This window comes from Muscardinus avellanarius (genome assembly GCF_963383645.1).
Source record: "Muscardinus avellanarius genome assembly, chromosome: 3".
NCBI lineage: Eukaryota > Metazoa > Chordata > Mammalia > Rodentia > Gliridae > Muscardinus > Muscardinus avellanarius.
The window spans coordinates 32,815,179-32,842,822 of NC_137788.1; the positions used below are offsets into that span (position 1 = coordinate 32,815,179).

Genomic DNA, 27,644 nt, shown 5'->3' on the forward strand with positions numbered 1-27,644 from the left:
AGCTACTTAGTGAGGCCTTTTGCAACTTAGTGAGACCCTGTTTCAAAAATAAAGAATAAAAAAAAAAATAGGGCTGGGGGTGTATCTTTTGAAGTAGAATGCCCCTGGGTTTCATCCCCAGCACTGGGGGAAAAAAAATATGGCTGGGGGTATAGCTCAGAGGAAGAATGCCTCTGGGTTCAATTCCCAGTACCACAAAAGAGAAACAGACAGACAGACAATTTTTGCACTAATCTAAGCAAGAAATATTGAGGGCTAGCTGGGCATGGTGGCACACACTTGTAATCCCAGCATTCAGGAAGCTGATACAGGAGGATCACAATTTGCATCCAGCCTCAGCTACTTAGACTTTTTGCAACTCAGTGAGACTGTTTCAAAAATAAAGAATAAAAAATAGGGCTGGAGGTATAGCTTGGAGGTAGAATACCCCTGGGTTCCATCCCTAGAACTGCAAAAAGAAAGGAAGGAAGGAGAGAGAGAGAGATAAGAAAGAAAGGAAGGAAGGAAGGAGGGGAGGAAAGTTGAGGGCTTAAAACGTATACATATACACACATGTATATGTACATATATTTATGCTATTTCCCCAAACTTTAGTAAGACATCAGGAAAATGTATTCTTTAAATATATATGGTTTTTTTTTGTTTGTTTGTTTGTTTTTGGCTGTACTGAGGATGGAACTCAGGGGTATTCTCCCTCCAAGCTATAACCCCAGTCCTATTTTTTATTCTTTATTTTTTTGAAACAGGGTCTAACTAAGTTGTGGAGGACCTTACTAAGTAGCTGAGGCTGTCCGCGAACCACAATCCTCCAGTCTCATCCTCCGGAATGCTGGGATTAAAAGCGTGCGCCACCACGCCTGGCTTAAATATATATATACTTTCAAAGGAAAAGAAAGTAGAAGAGGAGAATACAGCAGTAAAAATAGGAGTGTAGCTTATTGGTAGAATGCCCCTAGGTTCAACCTCCAATACTGCAAAGAATAGAATAGAATGGATTAAATAGGATAGGATAGAATAGAATAGAATAGGAGCATGGCTACTGCATATGCCTTGCTTCAACAGAAGACTAGAGCTTTACCCTCTAAGGAAAGTAATAGAGTGTCCCTAGACTAGGCAGCCACAGCGGAAGGCAAGGATTCCATGTTGTAATCATGGAATTCAGTAGGATTAACTGAAATTTTGCATATTGACTCTTGAGTTTCATCCTTTTCCCCTGCTATGCTTTGACCAGCACATGGGGCGAGGTCTAATGTTCCTGACCTGAGTGTTTTTTAGAGACTATTGAGGAAGAAAAACTTATTTAAAAATACCACCATTAGCTGAGTATGGTGGCATGTGCTTGTAATTCCAGTTCTTAGGAGGCTGAGACAGGAGGATCACAGCATTGTAGCCAGCGTCAGCAACTTAGTGAGGCCCTGTTTCAAAATAAAAAAAAAAAACAAATAGTGCTGAGAGTGTAGCTCAGAGATAGAATTCCCCAATTTGAATCTCCAAAACACACTACCACCACCACCATTTAAAATACAAAAAAAAAAAAAAAAAAAAAGCTGGGTATGGTGATGTATGCTTATAATCCCAGTACTTGAGAGGCTGAGACAGGAAGATTGCAGTTTTGAAGCTCGCCTTGACAACTTAGTGAGGCACTCTGCAAGTTATTGAGACCCTGTTTCCAAATAAGAAATAAACTCGGGTTGCGGGTATAATTTGGAAGTAGAATGCCTCTGGGTTCAATCCTCAGTACCAAAAGAATAAATCAAAATACAAAAAATAAAAAAAATAGATTGAAAGTATAAGTAGAAATTTGTTACAACAGAGATTGATAAGTACTCTCTCCATTAGTACAATTAAAGTATCATTTTTTTTTTCCTGCTAGGCAAATCAGTGTCTGTACTTATCTTTCTTGTAAATTCTGACCATCCAGGCTAGGAGTTGTCCTGGGCCTATAGTCACAGGAAGACTGAAGACAGACTGTAGGGGTCTACCAGTTCTCTTTCTCTAGAGAGTGGCTTGGGTGTGGTGATTAAAGGGGAAGTGCAGTTGTAACCCCAAACTACCAAGCGTTCCCATAGCTTATTGTTGGCTTCGCTGTTGAGGATCACAAGGGTACAGACCAGCTGAGTGGGAAGGCTGGTTTTTATGTTTTTGGTTTCGCTCCCTTGCAGTTTGGGGTAGAAGAGTCATTGTTTGCATTGGCTTACTTCACAGTACACTAATTCTGCCTACCAGCTCTCTGGGGGAAATGAATAATGATGCTCTCGAGAGGCAGCAGGTCGTAGTAGAGGCACTACTGAGTCAAAACTGGAATCCAAGTCCTGGCTCTACAGCTTGCCAGGTCCAGATGGGTGGCCTCGGATGTAAAAGTTCACTTTTCTATACTCACTGTGAAGTGCTGAGGCATCTCCTCTGAAAATCCAGAGTAATAATGTCTGTCCTGCCAGCCTCATGAATTGGTCCCTGTGAGGACCAAGCAAACTAATGAATACACAAAATTATTTTCCAAGCCCTAAATCCTATGTAGATGTAAGTGAGAGAGACAGGTTTGCCCAGAGGGCAAGATTGCTCATCTCAATTTGGGGGGTAACTCCATTCTGTCCTTTCAGGTATTAGACAAGGAGCTGAAGGACCTGTCCACCATGGTGAGTCAGGAACTGGAGTGTGTAAATCAGATTATCATCAGCCAGCCTCAAGAAGTTCCTACTCAACTGTTGAAGGCTTTAGAGAAAGATGCCAAGAACCTTCAAAAGTCTCTCAGCTCTGTGAGTGACTCGTGGCGCCCTAGACTTCTCCACCTCCAGAATGCTGTAGCAGTAAGAAAGGTAGCACCTTGATTTTGTTCATGGAAGCTCACAAAGTCTGGGCAGGCCTAGAGGGATTTATGGCCTGACTTGCTTTTTATTTCTTAGGCTCGCGTGTTAGATCAGCACACACAGCTAGAAGGCAGACTTCAAGAACTGGGAGCCTGGCTTGGCAATGCCATTCTTATCCTGAGCAGCAAGGGGGCTGACAGGGAAACAGATGCTGACAGCCTGACTCATTCTCTTCAGCAGCACGAGGTACACTCCCCCACCCATTCCCAAGCATATGTTATTTGTCCTTTGAGTTATTTTATTTTCTTATTAGGCAAACTAGTATCTACACTTACCTTTCTAAGAAAGTGATTTTTCATTTCAGAAATAAAATCAACTAGTACACTCTCTCTCTTACACACACACACACACACACACACACACACACACACACACACTCAAAATTTCTGTTCAGTGGCCTAGAGTCTTTTCTGTAAAGGAACAGGTATTATGTATTTCAGGTTTTGCTGGACAGATTTGGCCAGGGGCTATAGAGTACTGAACATATGAAATACTTTTCTTCTTGTTAATTTCCAAATGAATTTATTCTTTTTATTAGTCAATGAGACTATGAAATACCAGCTGGGCATGGTGGCACACTCCTGTAATCCCAATACTTCGGAGGCTGAGACAGGAAGATTGCAGGTTGAAAGCAGCCTCAGTGACCTCCTCCTCCTCCACCACCACCACCACCACCACCACACACACACACACACACACATAAACTGCCGCTTTTTTTTTTTTTTTTTTTTGGTACTAGGAATTGAACCCATAGGCATTCTATCTTTGCGCTACAACCTAGCCCAAGCCTAGCCCAATTTTATTTCTTATTTGGAAACAGGATCTCTTAAGTTGATGAGAGTCTCACTATTTGCTGAGGCTGTCCTGGAACCTGTGATCCTCCTGTCCAGCCTCCCACATGTTGGGAATACAAATATTCACACCACAGTTTTAAGAGAAATAGGTATGAAGGTTTCTCCATGGTCCTTGTATATGATCTTTCATTCCTCTTTATGTTACAAGAGTTACCTGCCTCCATTTTTGTTGTTTTCTGTTTTTGGTACTGAAGATTAAACCCAGGGGTATTTTACCTCCAAGTGACATGCCCAGTCCTATTTATTTATTTATTTATTTATGTATTTATGTATTTATTTATTTAGTGGTGCTGGGGTTCCTAGAATCCCTTCTCCGGGCTACACTCCCAGACCTATTTTATATTTTTATTTGGAAACAGGGTCTCTTAAGCCAGCGCGATCCTCCTGTCTCCGCCTCCCAAGCACGGGGATTACAAGTGTACGCCACCACGCCCGGCTATTTTTTTATTTTGAAACAAGGTCTCACTAAGTTGCTAAGGCTAGCCTCCAACCTGTGATCCTCCTGCCTCAGCCTACCAAGTACCGGGATTATAGGCATGCATTGCAGATATCATTGTAGGGGAGAGGAACAGGCTTCATTTATTCATGAAAGTATTATAAAGAAGCAAGCCGGGGATGCTGAGCATGGTGCTGCACATCTGTAATCCAAGTATATGGGAGGTTGAGACAGGAGAATCACAGGTTCCAGGCCAGCCTCAGCAACTTAGCGAGGCCCTATTTCAAAATTAAAACTAAAAGGGGATGGGGATATATCTCAGAGGTAGAATGCCTTGGATTCAATTGCCAGAACCCAAAAAGGAAGCAGGTAGGGAAATAATTCTGATGACATATGAGATGTGGAAATGCAGAACATCTCATGCATTGGTGCCCTCCCCCGGCTGTAGCTTTTATGAACTCTCGCAGGAAGAGAAGGGCAACCTAGGCCTGGTTTTCCTCATAGTTTCCTAAACCCACATGCTCACAGATGAAGGAAGCATTATCTTATGGTAAATATCCAAAAAGCCCTTTAGGCTGCTTTCTAGGGTTGGCAATGGACTACACTAAGTTTCAGCTGTGGTAGAAAGATAGGTATCCTGTTTTTATTTATTTATTTATTTACATATTTTTGGTGGTACTGGGGTTCCTGGAAGCCCTTCTACCTCCGGGCTACACTCCCAGACCTATTTTATATTTTTTATTTGGAAACGGTCTCTTAAGCCAGCAAGGCTGGCTCCGAACCAGCGCAATCCTCCTGTCTCCACCTCCCAAGCGCAAGAATTACAAGCGTGCGCCACCACGCCCGGCGGTATCCTGTTTTTATTGTATGCAGTATATAATAGTGGATGATCACTAAATGTTTAGGAAAAATTGCATGTTTTTTTTTTGTGTGTCTGAAACAGATGGATAGTTTTATTTTTGGATAGTTTTTATTATTTTAAGGGAGAAATATAACTATTATTTAAGAAAGTCTGACTGAAGCCTTCACAGTTTAAAAAATGTATTGACAGTATTTTTTAGCCTTAAAATCTAATTTTAGTGAGTCACAAATAAATTGTGTATTTTCTCCGTTCTGGCCTGGAGTAACTTGCTGCTGGACATATATAAATAAATATTTGAATTTAATAAAGAAGAATTAGACACATCTTAGAACAGAAATTTGTTATATTTTCCATTTATTTATTTATTTATTTATTTATTTATTTATTTATTTATTTATTGTGGTGCTGGGGAGTGAACTCAGAGGCATTTTATCTCTGAGCTATACCCCCAACCTGATCAATTTTTTTTATTCTTTATTTTGAAACAGGGTCTCACTGAGTTGTGGAGAGCCTCACTAAGTAGCTGAGACTATCTGTGAGCCTGAGATCTTCCTGTCTCGGCCTCCCAAATGCTGAGATTACAAGCGTGTGTCACCATGCCCAGCTCATTTACCAGTTTTTTTAAATCATACATATTTTGGATTAGCATTGTTATGATTCTGTTAGTGTAAATAATTGATAACTGACTACATTTTGGAAATCAGGGTTTAGTAAAAGGTAATTTATGAGGAATTTGGAAAGGCCAAAGCAAGAGAGACTTCTTTTTGTGTGTGTGAGGTACGGAGGATGGAACCCCGGGGCATTCCACCTCTGAGCTACACCCTGCCCTATTTTTTTATTCTTTTTTTTTTTTTTTTTTTTTTTTTTGGTGGTACTGGAGTTCCTGGAAGCCCTTCCACCTCTGGGCTACACTCCCAGACCTACTTTATATTTTTATTTGGAAACAGGGTCTCTTAAACCTGCACGGCTGGCTTCGAACCTGCGCAATCCTCCTATCTCCGCCTCCCAAGGGCAGGGATTGCAAGCGTGCGCCACCACGCCCAGCTATTCCTTATTTTGAAAGTGTCTCACTAAGTTGCAGAGGGCCTCACTAAGTAGCTGAGGCTGTCCTCAAACCATGATCCTCCTGCCCAGCCGAGAGAGACTTTTAATATTAGTTTGGCCCTATAAATATCAGTGCCAATTATAGAAATACAGGAAATTAACCTCATTCTCATGTATATTTAGTTAGAACCAACAGCTTTTTTCCTGGATAGAAAATAGAAATTTCATTCACTCATCCATTCATTCATTTATTCACTAATTCGTTCATTTTTTCCTTTTCTTACTTGCCTTAGGATCTTAAGCAGCCCATGACTGAAAGGAAGTCTCAGCTGGATACTCTTGCTCTTGATATTCAGTTGTTTATCTCTGAGCATGCTCAGGACTTGTCCCCTCAGCAGAATCGGCAGATGCTAAGGCTTCTGAGTGAACTACAGAGGTCCTTCCAGGACCTTGTGGAACAGACTGCAGCTCAGACGGAAGCCTTGAAGGGCCACCTTCAACAAATGCAGGAGGAAGCCCGGGTTAAGGTCAGACTGAACCAGCAGTTGGGCTCAGTGTCTTTTGAAATATCTTCTGTGGGGTTTTCTGAGCGGCCTCCATGTATTGTGATTCCATGAGCCTGGGTTTAGAATTAGGAAATTTCATGTCATTTAGCCCATTGGATTCAGGTCCAAGGGGAAGCTGTTCCAGCTGTTTTTCTTGCCATGTTTTTGGTTTTATATGCGTGTAAAAGAATATATGTATTTGTGTGATTGCATGTGCAAGTGTTTTCATCTCAGTGAAACGCTACCCTCACTGTCTCATTGTCTCTTTCAAATGAAAAGCATATAGCTAGCTAAGCCTTCATTCTCCCTCAGCATTCTTGTTGTTTTGTTTTGTTCGATTCTAGGGGTCGAATTCAGGGGCATTCTACTTCCAAGCTACACCCCTACCCCTTTTTATTTATCATTTAGAAACAGGGTTTTACCAGTTTGCGAAGGTTCTTGCTAAAGTGCTGAGTCTGGCTGTGAACCTGCCTTCTTCCTTTATCAGTCTCCCGTGTACCGGGATTACAGTGTGCCACCATGCCCAGCTCCTTCGGAATGTTTTGAGGGCTGTCAAGAACCTCTCTGTACTCTGAGCTCTTGAGGAGAATTGGTCATGAAAACAGTCTTATTCTGGGGATTTTTAAGTCACCTGAAATAAGATTCCTTTACTATCTTCAAACATTTGACAAGCATGTTTTTATTAGAATGATGTTCATTCTGGGCACTTTTCTAAGTAATTATTATTTCCTAGCACCTTTCCTCAAAAAGTGCCCATTTCTTATCTAGTCATGGAAAAGATCTATGGGAAGCAGTGGTAAGACATTTTAAATCGTAATCATGCTGTCATCTGCTGTCACAGCCCTCCTCTTTCAAAACTCAAGCTCCACATAATTGCATTAGTAACTTCATCACCTTAGACTACTTCAGATGATATTTCTGCTATTTGATTAAAAAATTGGCATATAGCAAGATGATATAAGAATTGTCGTTATTACCAGTAAATCTGTCTCGGGGGCTCCTTTAGTAAATACTGAGCTTTTGACTCAAACTTAAAGGAAATTAGGTTAGTAAGTGCCATATGTCCCCCACTACTGCTAAGTTGTTTCAACTGTATTGAAATTAAAAGAAAATTCTAACAAAATATTAAAGGTCACCTTCCAAATCTGAACATGTGCACTGACCTCCATAGTAACTTATATAGCATGGCGTAGCCTGTGGGTAATTAATGACACAGATTGGTCTGAGCTACCTAAGACCCAACCCAGATCCAGGAAGACCCCCTGAACGGCAGCAGTTGATAGAGCTGCATGCGAACATTCTCCCTGAGCACAAAATTAACTCCACAATGTTTATTAACCTTGTTATTGTCAGAAATGCTCTGCTTCTCTCTATATTTGCCCTGAATGCATGTGTTTGTCCGTGTGTTAACTTGTTTGCTTTGCTTTTTCAGATTCAGTCTGCACCCATCCTAACCCATGAAGATCCTGTTTTACAGCTGAAGAGCTCTTAGGAGTTCTCTTCCAGAGCCCTTCTGTTTTTCTAAAGAGGGAGAGAGGGCCAGTTTGAGCACCTGTTTGTAAGTGCAGGTGACAGAATACCCTAAGAAGGCACAAAATGGTGGAAAACGGTTTTAGAAGGATGGTCAGGAGAACACATCATGCTCAATTGCTCAGGTGCTTCAGTGTCACGCAGCTAAGAGGAGGATTGCGGAAAGGATCAGGCACAGAAACATGTTTCTTCTCTCTCTTGGGGCCAGGCTTTTCCCTGTTAAATCAGTGTAGATACTTAAATGACTGAACCAGTTGCTATTCTTGAGCATTTTCCTTCTCAAATAGCCAAATCAAGCTCTTGCTGCCTGATATATAATAATTCTATTTCATGAACCTCAGTAGTTGTGAGACATTTGATTTATAAAGTCAGTTCAATTAAGAAAAAGCTCAATCAGCTTATGAATTATTAAGATCCTTGATTTTTCTTTCTACTCCAGTTTTTCTACTTTCCCATGTACTGATGTAATATATAGCAGATCCTCTGGATGTAGAGGTGGAATTAATCAGAATTACTAATTTATTATCAACAGCATCATCATGTATGGATTTTAATATCCTCCAGTTCCAAAGATGATAATCATAGTCTAGCAAAAGACCTTCCAAACCCATACCCAGACAAGGAGCCTCTGCTCCTGAAACTGTCTCTGATTTTCATTCTGACCACAGGCCCAGATCAGCACTGCCCAAGTGAGGGGAGCTTCCAGAATATGATTTCTGTGCCTTTTCCTCTTCTAGTCTTTTACCAACTTTTCTGTCTTTGAGATATAACCCTACAGTTTTTACATTTCAGGGAATTATCTTGTATTTGTAAAATGAGAGCTATCGATTATCCCTTGACACCTTTGCATTTTAATTAGACTCTGCAGAAACAACAAAATACCTGTCATCAGAAACTGGAGGATCTTTGCAGCTGGGTAGGACAGGCAGAAAGAGCACTGGTGAGCCACCAGGGCAGAGCCTCCCAGCAGGATCTTTCTACTTTGCAAAAGAACCAAAGTGACTTGAAGGTCAGTGTGATTTCATTCCTTCAACAAACACTTGGAAAGGCTTCCTATGAGCCAGGCTTCGTGGCACACGCTTGTAATACTAGCACTTGGGAGGCTGAGACAGGAGGATCACAGGTTTGTGGTTAACCTCAGCAACTTAACGAGGCCTCTATAACTTAGTGAGACCCTGTTTCAAGCTAAAAAATATAAAAAATTTAAAAATAGGCCTGGTGTGGTGGCACATGTCTATAATCCCAGTATTTGAGAGGCTGATAGGAGGATTGCAGGTTCAAAGACAGCCTCAGCAAGTAGTGAGACTCATCAACCTAGCAAGACTTTGTTACCAAATAAGAAATAAAAAAAAAAATTGGGCTGAGCCAGGTGTGGTGGCGCACACTTGTAATCCCCGCGCTTGGGAGGCTGAGACAGGAGGATCACTCAGGTTTGAAGCCAGCCTCAGCTGGCTTAAGAGACCCTGTTTCCAAATAAAATATAAAATAGGTCTGGGAGTGTAGCCTAGAGGTAGAAGGCCCTTGGGTTCCATCCCCAGTACCACCCAAAAAAAAAAAAAAAAAAATTTGGGCTGAAGATGTAGCTTGAAGGTAGAATGCCTCTGGGTTCAATCCCCAGTACACATACATACATACATACATACATACATACATACATACATACATATATATACTGTCTGGCAGGCACAGTGCTTAATGTCAGTCTCAGTGGTAAACATACATCATGGAGCTCACAGTCTGGTGGGGGAGACAGGCAATTATACAGATTATCACAAAAATTAACAATAATCATTAACTCTTGTATCTGTAAAGGTAAAGAAAGTTATATGATAACATATACCAGAGAGACCCAATCCAGACTAAGGCATCGAAAGACTACCTTGAAAAGGTGTCACTTAAACCAAGAAGTGAAAGATATGTATGAAGAGAAGTAGGAGGAAGAAAATATAACATGCAGCTGGACATGGTGGTGCACCCTTATAATCCCAGCATCTGGGAGGCTGAGATAGGAGAATCATGGTTTACAAACAGCCTCAGCTACTTAGTGAGGCCCTCTGCAACTCAGTGAGACCCTGTTTCAAAATAAAAAATTAAAAAATAGGGCTGGGGGTGTAGCTTGGAGGTAGAATGCCCCTGGGTTCCATCCCCAGCAACACACATAAAAATAGTAAATAACATGCAAGCCAGTAGATGCCCCTGGGCTCAATCCCCAGCACCAAAAAAAAAAAAAAGAGAGAGAGAGAGAGAGAAGAAAATATCAATATAACATGCCAGATGTGTTGATCTGGAGTGGATAATGGACTTGAATATAGCATATTCAAGAAGTAAAAGAAAGCTAGTTCAGATGGGCTACAAAGAACAAGAGACTTGGTGAAAAATGAGGTGGGGGTGATAGATATGATCCATATTATGTTGGCCACGTAAGGAGGAAGAGTGATAACCAAGAGAACACTATAGTCAGCCCTTCTCTATGGCAAGTACATTTTAAGAAACCCCTCCCCCAGTAATAAAACAGAACAGTTATAACAGTATACTACGGCACAGAGCAGCACTATTCTTGTGTTTTGGAGCCATTATTATGTAAAATAAGCATTCCTGGCATATAATGGCTATGATGCCACAGCAGGTGATCTGAGGTAGGCAAGGGGGTAACTGCGACCACTGGCAGGTGGTTGTGTGCAGCATTGATAGGCTGGGAGAGAGCAGGGTCCGTGAGATTTCATCATGCTGCTCAGAATGGTGCATGATTTAAAACTTACGAGGCCGCGCGTGGTGGCGCACGCTTGGAATCCCTGCGCTTGGGAGGCGGAGATGGGAGGATCGCGCAGGTTCCAAGCCAGCCGCGCGCGCTGTCTTAGGAGACCCTGTTTCCAAATAAAAATGTAAAAATAGGTCTGGGAGTGTAGCCCGGAGGTAGAAGGGCTTCCAGGAACCCCAGTACCACCAAAAAATAAAATAAAATAAAACTTATGAAGTGTTTATTTCTGGAATTTTCCATTTAAATTTTTTGGGCCGCAGTTGACTAGGAGTAACTGAAACCTTAGAAAAGTGTAATAGTGGAAAGGAGGTCTCCTGTATAAAAGAACAACAGGCCTCGATTCTGTTAGAAACATGCTGTCAGCTTTTCTTTATAGAAAGAATGATCTCTTTGTAGATAACTCATGACAAAATGGAAATCTGTGCTAGTTCTTCATAGGCATTCTTTGTGACTGCACTGTATATTTGCTTAGAAAGGAAATTACCTGTTTTGCATTGTTTTGAACATAAACCTTAAGCAAATTATAGTCAGCAACTGTATGCATACATGCCACCTAGCTATCCCATCCTTACTCCATGAGAGGAATTGTAGGTACTAAAGTTGAAGCCTCTGCCATTTCTATTTTCATGTCTTAAGGATCTGCAGGACGACATTCAGAATCGTGCCACCTCATTTACCTCTGCTGTCAAAGACATTGAAGGGTTCTTAGAGGAGAACCAAACCAAGCTGAGCCCCCAGGAGTTGGCAGCGCTGAGAGGCAAGCTTCATCAGGCTAAGGAGCAATACGAGGCTCTTCAGGAACGGACACGGGCGGCCCAGAGAGAGCTGGAGGAAGCAGTGACCTCAGCCTTACAGCAGGAGACTGAAAAGGTAACCAGGCTGCTGGGATGCTCTGGGTTTTTCCAAAATGAAAAATTTCTGCCTACACAAAAGATGAGGAGAAGCAGTGTTAATAAACCATTAAGAAAAGGCCACTCCAGGAGCAGGTCTCTGTGAGCCAGCCTTTCTTTTTACAAGAAACATCTAAGCCGGGCGTGGTGGTGCATACTTGTTGTAATCCCAGTATTTAGGAGGCTGCAACATGAGGATCCAGGTTCGCGGCCAGCCTCAGCTACTTAGGCCCTCCACAACTTAGTGAGACTGTTTCAAACTAAAGAATAAAAAAATAGGGCTGGGGGTATAGCTCAGAGATAGAATGCTCCTGGGTTCCATCCCCAGTACTGCAAAAAAAAAAAAAAAAAAAAAAAAAAAAGAGTTAAGGTCAGGTATAGTTAGTAAGAAGCTCATATTACACAAAAGGGCAACAAAAAAACACGCAAGCAAAAACTTGCTATTACCCAGGCGTGGTGTCACACACTTGTTATCCCACCATTCGGGAGGCTGAAACCAGAAGATTGCAATTTGCGGACAGCCTCAGCTACTTAGTGAGGCCCTCTGCAATTTAGTGAGACCCTGTGTTCAAAATAAAGAATAAAAAATAGTCAGGGGGTATAGCACAGGGGTCAAATGCCCCTGGGTTCCATCACCTTAAAAAAAAAAAAAGAGGTTCTAGGCCCTCAAAAAAAAAAAAAAAAAACTTGATATTTTATACCTCTAAATGAAAGAACTTAGAGTAGGATATTATTCCGAAGAGGAATTTTTTTTTTTTTTTTTTTTTTTTTGGTGGTACTGGCGTTCCTGGAAGCCCTTCTACCTTCGGGCTGCACTCCCAGACCTATTTTTACATTTTTATTTGGAAACAGGGTCTCCTAAGCCAGCACGCACAGAGAACCTGCGCGATCCTCCTGTCTCTGCCTCCCAAGCGCGGAGATTACAAGCATGCGCCACCACGCCCAGCCAAATAGCATATTTCTAACATGAATTTAGACTAGTGATCTATGATATTAGGGAAAGTATCTGTTGAATCTTGGGCCACACGCTACCCCAAGTCCCTTGAAGTTGCTTTTTGGGAATCATGGCACTGTGAGAAATCAGAGTGTAAAGTGTTGAATGTTCTGCCTTCAGGCAGCACTGGCAGACTGAACTGAACCCTCCATTCACTCCACCTCGTGTTCTGACACTACGAGGAAACAGGACAGAGAAAAAACTGCCTCAATATGAATTTTGAAATAAATGAAAATATAAGTTGGCATATCCTATTTAATTAAGATACTTGAAGTGCCAGTAGATAGAATTTGAGAGGCAAGTTGAGAGCAGTCTATTCTTTCTTTAGAAGCCGGCAGTTACTTGAGTGTTACTGTATTTTTCCTTCCTGCACCAAGCCAGCAGACCCTTCTGCTTGCCTAGAAAGGATCCCATGAAACCTTGCTGGGCTGGCAGAACTAAGTGAGCTCTTGAAGTCTTTTTAAGTCCATGGGTCTGCATCCACACACACACACAGTTCTCTTTAAGCACTAAGATACAGACAAAATCTAGAAATTGTTTTGAATATTTTCAACAGATATTAGAAGATATTAATTCTTTTTTGTATGGGCAAAGGTTATTTTTACTCAGAATTAAAGCCTTTTTGTGTGGGGGGGACTGGGGATTGAACCCAGGGGCATTCTACCTCCAAGCTACATCCTGAGGCTTAATTTTTATTCTTTTGTGTGTGTGTGTGTGGGGGGGGTGTTACTGGGGATGGAAACTAGGGACATTCTACCTTCAAGCTACACCCCCAGTCCTATTTTTTATTCTTTTTTTGGAAACAGGATCTCATTGAGTTGCAAAGGGCCTCACTAAGTAGTAGCTTAGGCTGTTAACAAACCGTGATACTCCTGTCTCAGCCTCCCAAATGCTGGGATTACAAGCATGCACCACTATGCTCAGCTTTATTCTTTGTTTTGAAATAGGTTTTCACTAAGTTGTGGAGTGTTTCACTAAGTAGCTGAGGCTGGTCACGAACCTGTGATCTTCCTATCTCAGCCTCACAAGTACTGGGGTTACAAGTGTGTGCCACCAGGCCCAGCTAGTCTTTTTATTTAGCATAAAATATCCTCCCTTTATATAACCCATGGTTTTATTGTTGAGTATCCAAGGCCTTCTCATTTAACTACCTCTGTGGCTTTCAGAGTAAAACAGCAAAGGAACTGGCAGAGAACAGGAGCAAGATTGATGCTCTCTTGGACTGGATGAACTCTGTGAGATCCTCTGGGGGACGGCTACAGACCCCCCTGCCAGGACTGGAACCACTCTCTGGAGCTCAGCTGGAAAAAGGAGCCTTGGATGCCACCGATGGTGACATGGGAGTGGACCTAGCCCCAGAGAAACTGGACAGGCAATGTGAGAAGCTGAAGGTGAGCACTTAGCTTGTCTTCAGTGTCCTGGAGAATCTGCCCACCCTGGGCAGCTATATAGCCACCTTGCCCCTAAATCCAGTGGAGCACTGCTCGGTTGGTGTCTTCTGTGATGTCTTAGCAGCTTTGACATTCTTGGCCATTCCTCTTGAATTACTTTCTCCCTTGCTTTCTGCTTTTCTCTTCCCTGACCATCCTTTTCTTCTGGCCAGCTTTTGAAGTACTGTTAAGCTTTCAGGTATATACAAGGCCCTCTTCTTGTCTTTCAGAATATGTTTTCCTGGGTAGTCTCATCTACTCATAACACTTTAGTTACCAGTTGCAATAATGTGTATTTCTATCTATCACCTATCCATCCATCTATCTATTTTTCTTCTTTCTTTATCTCTCTTTTTGGGGGGAGGTGGTTGGTTTAGTGTGTGTGTGTGTGTGTGTGTGTGTGTGTGTGTGTGTGTGTGTGTGAGTTTCTGTGGATTGAAGCCATAGGCATTCTACCTCTGAGTTTTACCTTACTTTTTACTTTGAAACAGTTTCTCACTAAGTTGCAGAGGACCTCAGCAAGGTGCTGAGGCTGGCCATCAGCCTGCCACCCTCAATACCTCAGTCTCCCAAGTACTGAGATTATAGGCATGTACTACCATGCCCGACTTGACATAGGCTGAAACTAACTGAACAGTATTCTCAAGAAAGGTAGACTTTAGCCCTTCTTTAGATAGTTGCATAAAAGTATAGGCAAGCCGGATGTGGGGTGCATGCTTGTAATCTCAGCATTTGGGAGGCTGAGACAGGAGGATTGCGCAAGTTCGAAGCCAGCCTCAGCTACTTAGTGAGGCCCTTTGCAACTCAGCGAGACCCTGTTTCAAAATAAAGACTAAAAAAAATAGGGCTAGAGGTATAGCTTGGAGGAGGAATCTGTGTTCTATCTAAAAAATATATTAAAAAATATATACTTATATGGATAGTAAGAAACATTGACTGACCTCCCACCGTTTTATATTAGACTCAGGAAGAACATGTTTCAAAACAGAACAAAAGCCAAGTGCTCACATGTGTAATACCAGTACCTGGGAGGCTGAGACAGGTTGCAGGTTCACAACCAGTTTCTGCTACTTAATAAGGCCATTAACAACTTAGTGAGATTCTGTTTCAAAATTAAATAATAAAATAGAGCTGGGGTGTAGCTTGGAGGTAGACTGACCCCATGTTCAATCCCCAGTACTGCAAAAAAGAAAAAAAAAAAAACCAGCCAGGTATAGTGACAGAGGCCTGTAATCCCAGTACTTTAGAGGATGAGGCAGGAGGATCAAGTTCAAGACCAGCCTCTCAGCAATTAGTGAGACCCTCAGTAACCTAGAGTGACTGTTTCAAAATAAATAAATAAATAATAATAATAATAATGATAATAATAATAATAGTAATAATAATACTGAAAAGCCAGGCATGGTGGCACATACTTGTAATCCCAGTACTTGGGAGGCTGAGATTCAAGGTTCTAGGGCAGCCTCAGCAAGTAGTGAGACTCTTATCAACCTAGTGAGACACTATTTCAAAATAAAAATGAAATAGATCTGGGGGTGTAGCTCAGAGGTTCAATCTCTACCACAAAACAATTTGATGATGATGATGATGATGATGATGATGAAGAAGAAGAAGAAAAAGGTTTGGGTATGGTTGTGCACACCTATAATTTGAGTACTTGGGAGACTGAGACATGAAGATCTCAAGTTCAAAGCCAGCTTCAACAACATAGCAAAACTCTGTTTCAAAATAAAAAGGGGTGGGGTATAGCCTGGAGGTAGAATGCCCCTGAACCTTATGAACACCTTATGAACACACACACACACACACACAACCCTCACAACTATCCATGGGATGATATAAAACATCCTCATATAAGCTGATAGACATAGTACATGTAAGTAAATAGTGCAAATCACTCTGCTAACCAAAAATAGTTTACTATGTATTTAAGAATTCATTTCTAAGGTCTTTTCTAGTAGGAACAATCCCTAAGCTTTTGCATTTTAACATTGTCATACATATGGGTTATCTAGTTACCATTACTGTCAATAGTTACCAGTTTGACATTTGTACATTTTTGTAGACTTTGTTCTAGTGAAGAAAATCAGGTTCCAGTCACAGTTCTGGCCCTTAACTACCTGCATGACTTAATCAGAATGTATTCATTCATCTCTTTTTTAGTATAGGTATTATCTACCCACAGTGGCCTGTTGAAATAGACCTTGCGCCACCTCTGCCTGTAGGCATAACCAAATTATTTGGGTTTCTCTACTGACTGTCTTTTATTTTGGGGGTTATTCACCAGGCTCATCACCAAGAATTGCTGTCACAACAGCAAAATTTCATTCTGGCTACCCAGTCAGCTCAGGCTTTCCTGGACCAGCATGGCCACAGTCTGGCACCTGAGGAGCGACAGGCGCTGCAGGAGAAGCTGGGAAAGCTTAAGGAGCAGTACGGAGCCTCCCTGGCCCAGGCAGAGGCGGAGCTGAAGCAGGCACAGACACTCCGAGATGAGCTGCAGAAGTTCCTGCAGGATCACAGAGAGTTTGAAAGCTGGCTGGAACGGTCCGAGAAAGAGCTGGAAAACATGCACACGGGTAGCAACAGCCCCGAAGCCCTGCCCACCCTGCTGAGGCGACAGGGAAGCTTCTCAGAGGATGTCATTTCCCACAAAGGAGACTTGAGATTTGTGACTATGTCAGGACAGAAAGTCTTGGACACCGACAATGGCTTTGAGGAAGGCAAAGAAACATCAGCAACTAGAAACTTAGTGAAGGAAAAGCTGAAAGATGCCACGGAAAGATACACTGTTCTCCACTCAAAGGTAAGGTGGGATTCTGGCCCAGAAGAACTCCAGAACACAGCAGGTGAGCTGTGTATAGACCACAATCAGAGTTTTCATGAACTACACAAAAAGTGCAGTCTGTATAGACACACGGGCTAATATCTATCTGGTCCTCACACTGTTAGGAGTGTATCTCACACCAGTAGTGAAAGTGCAGGTGTTCACCTTTCTGTATCTTGACTAGCATCTTGTGCTCTCAAGACACATAGCATAGGAAAATTTAAACCAAGTACATAGTCTTTACTCCTGGACAGAGCATCGAAGGCAAAACCTTATCTTCCTCTATGTTCAAAGAATTTCTTCCTCTTGAAGTTTAAAATTTAGTCAGCTAGGTGTGGTGGCACACACTTGTAACCCCAGGACCTGGGAGGCTGACACAGGAGAATCACATGTTCGCGGCCAGCCTCAGCTATTTAGTGAGGACCTCTGCAACTTAGGTAAATCCTGTTTCAGAATTAAAGAATAAAAAATAGGGCTGGGAGAGCCGGACATGGTGACGCATGCTTGTAATCTCAGTACTTGGGAGGCTCAGACAGGAGGATCGCAGGTTCACGGCCAGCCTCAGCTACTTACTGAGGGTCTCCACAATTTAGTGAGACCCTGTTTCAAAATAAAGAATAAAAAAAAATTGTGCTGGGGGTATAGATTGGAAGTAGAATACCCCAGGGTACCATTCCCAGTACTGCCAAATAAATAAATAGGGCTAGGAGTATAGCGCAGAGGTAGAATGTCCCTGGGTGAAATACCCAGTGCTGGAGGGGAAAAAATTAAGTCAATTTTTTTAAACCTGTGTTATGTTGTCAACATCACTAATCCCCAAGAGGAAACATTTTTTGTACCACTCAATGATTACCTTTGTTCTGCAATCTAAGGTATATTTCTGTGTGTGTGTGTGTGTGTGTGTTATTTTGAAACAGTCTTTCTTTGTGTGTGTGTGTGTGTGTGTGTGTGTGTGTGTGTGTGTGTGTGTGTATGCCACCACGCCTGGACAAAGCTCTATTTTTTTTAATTTATTTTTTATTAGTGTAATATATTCATACATCATAATGGTATAAAGAAAATACTTTTGTAGACATACATGCACACATCGCCCAGTCAGCCCCAACCCGATCCCCACCCCGTACCCTCCCCAGCCCTCCTTCCCATGCTTGGCTTAGTGGTTGACATCTAGTTTTATAGCAATTTATCCAATATTAACGATGATAATCTCACATAACAGTTTCATTTGTCTGATACCAAGCTTTTGATAACTTAAAGATAACATTTCAATATTTCTTTTTGCTTTCTTTCTTACCAGAGAATATTTTTTTCTTTTCTTTTTTTTTAGGTAAAACTATCATACATTTATTTATTTATTTTTCAGAAAAAATCTATCCTGATATGGAATATGGACTCTAGGTACCCAAAACAATCTCTAAGAACAAAGCTACAAGATATATATTTTCTGATTTCAAACCATATAAAGCTACAATAATTGAAACAGTGTAGTACTGTTCTAAAGGCAGATATATAAACCATTGGAGTTAAATAAAAGCCTAGAGATAAATTCTTCCATATATTGTCAAGTTATTTTTGACAAGGTTTTCACGCACATTTGGTGGAGGAAATAATTATTAACTAAATATTGTTGAAAGATAATAATTACATGAAAAAGCATAAAATTGGACCCTTACCTAACACATATACAAATATTAACTCAAAATATATAAAAGACCTAAATATAAATCTTAATACTATAAACTTTTAGAAGAAAATCTGGGTCATAAAACCTCACAACAAGGCCGGGCGTGGTGGCGCACGCTTGTAATCCCCGCGCTTGGGAGGCAGAGACAGGAGGATCGCGCAGGTTCGAAGCCAGCCGCGCGCGCTGGCTTAGGAGACCCTGTTTCCAAATAAAAATGTAAAAAGAGGTCTGGGAGTGTAGCCTGGAGGTAGAAGGGCTTCCAGGAACCCCAGTACCACCAAAAAAAAAAAAAAAAAAAAAAAAACCTCACAACATTGAAATTGGCAGTGATTTCTTGGATATGATTTCAATGGCACAGGCAACAAAAGGGTAAATAAACTCCCTAAAAAAATATACATATTGTATATCCAAAGACAATGTAAACAGAGTTAAAAGTTACTGATAGAATGGGATAAAAATATTTCCAAATGCTATATCTGAAGGTATTCCAACTAGAAATCCTAAAATTAACAATAAAAGCAAACAATACAATTTAGAGATAGGTAAAAGACTAACATAAATAATGAATCTCCACAGATAACCAATCTTAGTTGTCTGTTGGATGGAAAATCTTGTTTCTCTGGTTCTGGTGTGTGTTACCTATTTCTTCTTTGTAGTTAATCTCTTTGAGTATTTTCTCTAGCGCTGGTTTTGAAGGCATAAATTCCTTCAGTTTCTGTTTGTCGTGGAAGCTTCTTATTTCCCCATCTAATTTGATAGAAAGTTTTGCTGGGTAGGAAATTTTTGGCTGGAAGTTGTTTTCTTTCAGAGTTTGGAATATGTTACTCCAAGCCCTTTTGGCTCTCATGACTTGGTTTGGGAAGTCTGGAGTGATTCTAGTTGGTTTGCCTCTGAATGTCACTTGGCCCTTTGTTTTTGTTGCCTTTAAGATTCTCTGCAAGCCGGGCGTGGTGGCGCACGCTTGTAATCCCTGCACTTGGGAGGCTGAGACAGGAGGATCGCGCAGGTTCGAAGCCAGCCGCGCGCACTGGCTTAGGAGACCCTGTTTCCAAATAAAAATGTAAAAATAGGTCTGGGAGTGTAGCCCGGAGGTAGAAGGGCTTCCAGGAACCCCAGTACCACCAAAAAAAAAAAAAAAAAAAAAAAGATTCTCTGCTTGGCTTCCACATTGGTCATTTTGACAATTATTTGGCGTGGGGATCCTCTTCTCCGATCCTGTCTAAAGGGAGTTCTATAAGTTTCCTGGACCTGTGTATCGACCTCTTGCTCTATGTTTGGAAAATTTTCTGCTATTACTTCCTTGAAGAGATTGTTGATCCCTTTGGTTTCACCTTCTTTTCCCTCCTCTATTCCAATTATTCTTAGGTTAGCTCTCTTAAAATGGGCCCATATTTCTTCAATGTCAGATTCTTGCTGTCGGATTATTTTTTTTTTCTAAATTAGAAACTATGCGTTCATTTTTTGAATGATCATCTTCTAAGAGCGAGATTCTATTCTCCATGTGGTCTAATTGGTTGTTTGTACTTTGAATTGAGGCCTTTACTTCATTAATTGCATCCTTTATCTCTCTTTGGCTCTCTCTGAATTCTTTTCAAAGCACCTCTATTATTTCTACAGTTATTTTCCTGATTTGATCTTCTAGAAATCTCTGAATTTCTGTTTTATCGGGTTCTGATGTTGTGGGGTTGTGGGCATTCATTGCTCCATTGTTATTCCTCTTTCCCATGATTTCGGGAATTTGTGCCTTCTCTGGGTTCTTCCCTTTGGTCACTACAACTTCATTTAAGGTGCTCTGGATCTTGAGTCTGTGGTATCTCAGTCCCCACTACTCCTTTACTGGGTTGTATCGCAGAGTCTCAGACCCTGGGAGTCAGTCGAGGCTGCTTTAGACCATGGGGGGTGCCAGGTTGGGCATTCTCCTATGGTGTGATATCTCTGCCACCGTCACTCCCCCACTGGGTCAAGTCCCTGGGAGTACAGTACTGGGATTTCTCCTCTAGGGGCCACAATTTGACTCACTGTTGTTGAGTGCGCAGATGGAGCTGTTGTGGACTCAGTGAATTCGCTGCTGCTGCTGCTGCCGGTAGCAATATGGCGCTGCTGCCACACCCTCGACCGTGAGGCTGGCGTATTTCTTCTCTGGTTTTGAGCTCCGCTCTGAGTCCCTGCAGCGTGTGCTGAGCCCAGCCTCTTATATGTTCCCTGCGCCGAGAAATCTGCCGAATTCCTCCCGGCTGATCCGCAGCAGCTCACCTTGGCTCGCTGTCTGCCACTCCTCTCTGGAGCCTGGTGGGCTGTTGAGTGCGTTGGTCTGTAGCCGTCCGGTGAACTCACTGCTGCCGCCAGCAGTAAGGCGCTGCTGCTGCGTCCTCGGCTGTGAGGCCGGTGTATCTCCTCTCTCGTTCTGAGCTCCATTCTGAGTTCCCTTCCTCTCTGGAGCCTGGTGCTGCAAGGGAAAATGGCGCCCACCGCTTCGCGCCGCGGCTCCGGCTGCAGCTCTGCGGTCTGGTTTCTGGTGTCTCGTTTTTCCAGCCCTCTTTTTCTCTGTCCCTTGAAATTACATTTTTTGTTTCTCTGCTGATGGTGTTTTCTGGCTATAAAAGGCGCTGATTTTGTGGTAATAGAGATTGGTTGTTAGCGGGGCTTGTAAGCCCCGCTTTTCTCCGTCGCCATCTTCCCGGCTTCAGTCTTTCTAATTTGCCAATGACCTCATTAAGTTACTGAGGCTGGCCTCAAATTTTTGCTCCTCCTGTCTCAGCCTCCCAAGTACTGAGATTATAGGTATGTGCCACCACACCCAGCTGTGTATTTCTTCAGTGTCTTATCCTACAACCTATTGAGTCCTCTGGGTATATAGTAAGGGTGAATTGAATAATATGGAACAAACAGTGAGAATCACTTCAGATGATTGCTACCTATCTATCCAGTGTTCCTAATACCACTTTTATGAGAAGTTACAGTGAGTTCTCCATAATAGAGCCAGGCTCTTCCGGCTCTGCCCAGGAAGCTGCTCCTTTGGGCTGACCTTACAGATCTGCTTTCTTTTCTTTCCCTGGCACAGTGTGCACGATTGGGCTCTCACCTGAACTTGCTACTAAGCCAGTATCAGCAGTTCCAGAGCAGTGCTGACAGCCTGCAAGCCTGGATGCAGACTTGTGAGGCCAATGTGGAGAAGCTCCTCTCAGATACTGTTGCCTCTGACCCTGGAGTCCTGCAACAGCAGCTTGCAAAGACAAAGGTAATCCTGGTCGCAGACTGTGTTGGATGTCAAGGCCTTGTGTTACATGGCTTAGAGCACCCCAAAGAAAAGGCAACACCTGCCCAGATTAAAGGCTGTAGTTGGGGTGCCTTGGACAAAGTCTGATTGCTAAACACTTTATTCTAATATTATGGCTGTGGCTTAACTGAAAATTGTTCTATAAATTTACTTGATAGTTTTAGGTTTCTAAAATCATCTTTAATTTCTCACTCAGATGTTTTCCTTTTGTCTTTTTTCATGGATAAACAGCAATTGCAGGAGGAATTGGCCGAGCACCAAGTACCTGTAGAAAAGCTTCAAAAAGTAGCTCATGATCTCATGGAAATTGAAGGGGAGCCAGCCCTGGACCCTAAACATGTTCAGGAAACTACAGGTAGGACGTAGCAACAGTAATTGTGCTTTCTTAATTTTTAGTGTTTTGTTTTGTTTGCAGGTCTGGGGATGGAACCCAGGGGCATTCGACCTCCAAGCTACACCCCCTGCCCTATTTTTTATTCTTTATTTTGAAACAAGGTCTCACTAAGTTGTGAAGGGCCTCACTAAACAGCTGAGGCTGTCCACGATCCTCTGGTCTCAGCCTCCCAAATGTTGGGGTTACAATTAACCTTTCTCTGCAGTATAGAATATTGTATCATGCAAGTAACTGGGGTATTAGGCTAGGATCTGAGGATGTAGACACCAAGAGACTTAGACTTTTCACCCCGTAGGCTATATTCTTGCATGGTCGCAGGACCTTCACAGTCTGGCTTCAGCCTTTTCCTAGGAATCTACCTTCTAACTTTACCCTGTTTCTTTCACTTCCCATGCACACCAGTCATTTCTGCATTACATTAACCTTGACATTTTTCCCAACAATTTTTTCATGTTTTTTGTGTATGATGAAATCTTGCTTATGCTTCTAGAAGTACCCAGGGTGTATCACGGTAACTAATTAATAACAATATATTATATTCTTGAAAATTTTGAAGAGAGTAGATTTCAAGTATTCTCTCCATAAAAAGTGATTAAATATGTGAGGTAATGTGTGTCTCATTTGTGTAAAATAACTTAATTTAACTATTTCATAATGTGTATGTATCTTAAAACATTATTTGTAAACCCAGAATATATACACATTATATACACACACACATATATAGTGTCTATGTGCGTAAAGAGAGAGATAAAGATTGATTACTTTCCTTGTAAAACTCTAACCACTACCCTCATTCCTCAAAAGAAATAAAAACAAGAAATACTAATTCTTCCTTTTGGGCTTTTCTTTTCTTTTCTTTTCTTTCAGTACTAAGGATGGAACCAGGGGCATTCTACCTCCGACCTATACCCCCAGCCCTTTTTTATTCTTTATTTTGAAACAGGGTCTCACTAAGTTGGAGATGGCTTCACTAAGTAGCTGAGGCTGTCCGTGAACCGTATCCTCATTTTTCAGCCCCCCAAATGCTGGAATTACAAACGTGTGCCATCATGCCCAGCTGAATGTAGCTTTAATTCTTAGGCACTTCAGGAGTATTTCTTTTGTTTGTCTCAATGTCAATTACTATGAGAATTAATATGTCCAATTTAAATATGTTATTTATTAAAGCACAACACAAAAAATAATATTCACTCTTCTAATGGCTTGATTTTCCAGATTCCATACTCAGCCATTTCCAGAATCTCTCCTGTAGGCTGGCTGAGCGTTCTGCTCTGCTGCAGAAGACAATTGCCCAGTCTCAGAGTGTCCAGGAAAGCCTGGAGAGCCTGTTACGGTCCATTAGGGAAGTTGAACAAAACCTAGAAGGGGAACAGGTGGCATCACTCTCATCAGAAGTTATCCAAGAGGCCCTGGCCAATAATATGGTAAGATAGGACCTGAGAGTTACTGTGGAGAATGTTTCCATGTGCTATAATTACACAGCTTTGAAAGAGTAAACATTTCTACTTACTACCATGCTAGGGGTGTAGCTCAGTGGTTGATTATGTGTTCATTAGCATGTGCACGTTCCTAGGTTTGATCCTCAGAACTGGGGTGGTAGGAAACTGGTATTTCTTCCCAATTTCTAAACCATTCTTTAGCTTAAGGAAAAGTGGTGATGGCAGTCACTTGGGGGGATGGTTGGAGAGCTCTGGGCATAAGACATGTAGTATTCTTCAGATTCAGCTGGGGTCCTCCCATCTCCTGGAGATGAGTATAGACTTATTGGAAGGTTATTAATTTGTGGCTCAGATACCCTGGAAAAAGTGAGCCCTAAGTTAGAGCCTTGTTCTTGATGACAGAAATTGAAGCAGGACATCGCCCGGCAAAAGAGCAGCTTAGAGGCCACCCGTGAGATGGTGACCCAATTCATGGAGACTGCAGACAGCAGCACAGCGGCAGTGCTGCAGGGCAAGCTGGCGGAGGTGGGTCAGCACTTCGAGTGTCTTCAGCTACAGCAGCAGGAAAAGGAGAGTGCCCTGAAGAAGCTCCTACCCCAGGCAGAGATGTATGAGCAGCTCTCCAGCAAGCTGCAGCAGTTCATGGAAAACAAAAGTCGAATGCTGGCCTCTGGGAACCAGCCAGATCAAGATATTGCACATTTCTCCCAACAGATCCAGGTGAGGCTATATCTACCATGTTGGTAGAATAACGGGAGAGAAAGGCAAGGAGCAAACCAACTTTTCTGAGCACATACTGTGTTGATCAGCACAGTGGAATCTACCTGCACTAAGAGATTATCACAGTCATTCTGTAGATTAGATGTGGTTTGTTTGTTTGTTTGTTTGTTTGTTTGTTTGTTTGTTTCTTTTGGGGTGGTACTGGGCTTCCTGGAAGCCCTTCTACCTCCGAGCTACACTCCCATACCTATTTTATATTTTTATTTGGAAACAGGGTCTCTTAAGCCAACTAGGCTGGCTTCGAACCTGCGTGATCCTCCTGTCTCCACCTCCCAAGTGTGGGGATTACAAGCGTGCACCACCATGCCCGGCTGATTAGATGTGTTTTTAAACACACAAACTAGGTTTATTTTTCATCTATTACCTGAAAAAAATACTTGTTGGTTTTCTTATTTGAGTCACTGTAAATTTTTATATTCATACATGTATACACATACACCCATATATGTATGTATGTATGTATGTTTGAATGTATATATGTGTGTATGCTACATATACATATCTTTTTATGGATGTCTTTCTACTTAGTTCTGCTTTTGCCTCTCAGGGATTTATTTATTTATTTTTGTACTGGAAATGAAAATCAGGGGCATTGTATCTCCAAGCTACACCCCTAGCCCTATTTTAAAATTTTTTTTTTTTAAACAGGGTCTCACTGAGTTGCATAGGGCTTCACTAAGTAGCTGAGGCTGTCCGCAAACAGTGATCCTCTAGTCTCTGCCTCCTGAATGCTGCTATTACAAGCGTTTGCCATCATGCCCGGCTTTTTCAGGGATTTTTTGATATTTAGGTTTATGTGGATCTTGTTACTTAATGTCTAAAGTTGAAACTTTTTTTTTGTTTATGTAAGTAAAGTTTTCATTCTTGATTTTTATGTGATTTTTTTTATATCCTGCAACTTTATAGAATTACGTCATTGTTTGATTTAGTTGTATTGTTGATTCTCTTGGTTTTACAAGTATACTTTCATATAATCTGCAAATATAGGTTCACCTGTCCTAGATTTATGCCACAAATGATTTCCCTTACTTGCATTGGCTAATATCTTCATTGTTTTATATTAGTAGAGATAGTATGTTTGTCCTATTTTGTAGAACAGGCTGTGGAAGCTTAGAGACATTAGTGGCCTAATATTTAATTAATGGCATAGCCGTGACTGAATTTCAGATCTTTTTAACTTCTACAACTTTCATTCTTTTCATTCTGCCACGCTTCCTCCCAAGTCTTTAAACGTTTATCTAAAAGAGGCAATAGACTCCTTTGTAACTCCTACTTAGTCTCCAATAACTAGAGAGGTTATTATTTTGAACTAGCAGTTGATTTAGCAAGCATGCCTCTACTCTCTTTCCCTCTTTTTCTACAGAGTAGGGGGAATTTTCCCCAGACTTACAGATATCCCTGATCTTTCTGAATATATTTACCTATAAAAATCAGAGGACTTAACACATCTCCATGTTTGCTGGACAGGAGCTCACTTTGGAAATGCAAGACCAACAGGAGAACCTAGGTACTCTTGAACACCTGGTCACTGCTCTGGGCTCTTGTGGCTTTGCACTGGACTTGTCCCAGCACCAGGAGAGGGTACAGAACCTCAAAAAGGACTTCACAGAGCTGCAGAAGACAGTTCAGGAAAGGTGAGTTTTCATCTGTGTTGCTCAGTGTTAAGGAACTTTTTTTTGTCTTGCTCTGGGATTAATTGATCTTTCCTTTCTTTCTCCTCTGTCAGAAAAGATGGCATCCAGGACTCTCACTGAACATAATAGGTCAAAAAGTGCCTTATTTTATTTTATTCTTGTATTAGAGATGGAGGCCAGGGGCACTCTACCACTGAGCTACATCCCCAGCCCTGATAATTATCTTTTATTTTAGGACCAGGGTCTCACTGAGTTGCTAAGGCTGGACTTGAACTGACAATCCACTTATCTTAGCCTCCCAAAGAGCGAGGATTATAGGCTTGAGCCACTGCATCTAGTAAAAAGTGCCTCTTTTAGGCAAAGCTGCCCAATGCTTTTGGTTCTTAGTAGGTTTTCTGTTATTAATGAATTTCTTCTTAGTAATTGGGTTGATTTCCTTTACTGTATGACCAAAAACTCAGGTCACTTGGACCAAATAGAACAATTCTGAACCAGCAAGTAGGATTATGGCAGAATTTAAAACAAAGAGGAAAATTGTAGGAGACATTCCAGGCATAATTAAGGGCTTTATTTGCACTCCCTGTGCTGGTTAAGACCACATGAGGTTGCTGTGTTGGAGGATTGTCCAAACTTTTCTTTCAAGAGAAAGAAGGGAATCTATGATGAAGGCTAGCTGATTTTAGCTTACTGTTGAAAAGCCGCGGTTCCCCATTACAAAGCCTCACGTGGATTAAGAGCATGAGCATGATTTCTTATCTTAGTTTAGCCATAAATATAATTGTGATTTTTATTTTTTATTTGGTGGTACTGGGGTTCCTGGAAGCCCTTCTACCTCCGGGCTACACTCCCAGACCTATTTTATATTTTTTTAAATTTGGAAACAGGGTCTCTTAAGCCAGCGAGGCTGGCTCCAAACCAGTGCGATCCTCCTGCTCTGCCTCCCAAGCACGGGGATTACAAGCGTGCGCCACCACGCCCGGCTATAATTGTGATTTAAAGCCTGGCAAGGTGGCGCACACTTGTAATTCCAGCATTTGGGAGGTGGAGACTGGAGGATTGCAGTTCATGGATAGCCTCATCTACATAGCGAGGCCCTTCGCAACTCAGTGAGACTCTATTTCAAAAAAATAAAAAAGACTAAAAATAGGACTGGGGGTGTAGCTTGGAGTAGAATGCCCCTGGGTTCCATCCCCAGCATTGCAAAAAAATTATATATACATACATATATACCTATATCTATAGATATAGATATAAAATCATGATTTAACAGATGGCAAATCACTGCCTAGTGACCAGAGGAAAATAGTGGCTCAGACCAACAGCTTATTTAGTGGAGAGTAAAGACAAAGGCCAAGAAGGTTTGGGGTTTTTTTCTCCCATTCTGAGAGCCTTCCCA

The 27,644-nt window shown here is 41.8% G+C and overlaps 1 protein-coding gene across 3 annotated transcripts in view; it reads left to right on the top strand.

The window, feature by feature from the left end:
- MACF1 (microtubule actin crosslinking factor 1) overlaps window positions 1–27,644 on the top strand; it is a gene marked incomplete at both ends in the record, with an annotated part of 419,220 nt that overhangs the window by 248,795 nt on the left and 142,781 nt on the right. For 2 of the 3 annotated variants that reach the window (XM_080692742.1, XM_080692741.1), the window contains 12 exons: window positions 2,601–2,816; window positions 2,904–3,053; window positions 6,357–6,590; window positions 8,998–9,147; window positions 11,533–11,766; window positions 13,947–14,171; window positions 16,498–17,016; window positions 21,783–21,959; window positions 22,230–22,353; window positions 23,611–23,819; window positions 24,237–24,554; window positions 26,082–26,248. In XM_080692742.1, the coding sequence (XP_080548868.1) occupies window positions 2,601–2,816; window positions 2,904–3,053; window positions 6,357–6,590; window positions 8,998–9,147; window positions 11,533–11,766; window positions 13,947–14,171; window positions 16,498–17,016; window positions 21,783–21,959; window positions 22,230–22,353; window positions 23,611–23,819; window positions 24,237–24,554; window positions 26,082–26,248 (2,723 nt within the window). The remainder of the gene's footprint in view (window positions 1–2,600; window positions 2,817–2,903; window positions 3,054–6,356; window positions 6,591–8,997; window positions 9,148–11,532; window positions 11,767–13,946; window positions 14,172–16,497; window positions 17,017–21,782; window positions 21,960–22,229; window positions 22,354–23,610; window positions 23,820–24,236; window positions 24,555–26,081; window positions 26,249–27,644) is intronic. The other variant, XM_080692743.1, reaches the window with a different exon arrangement.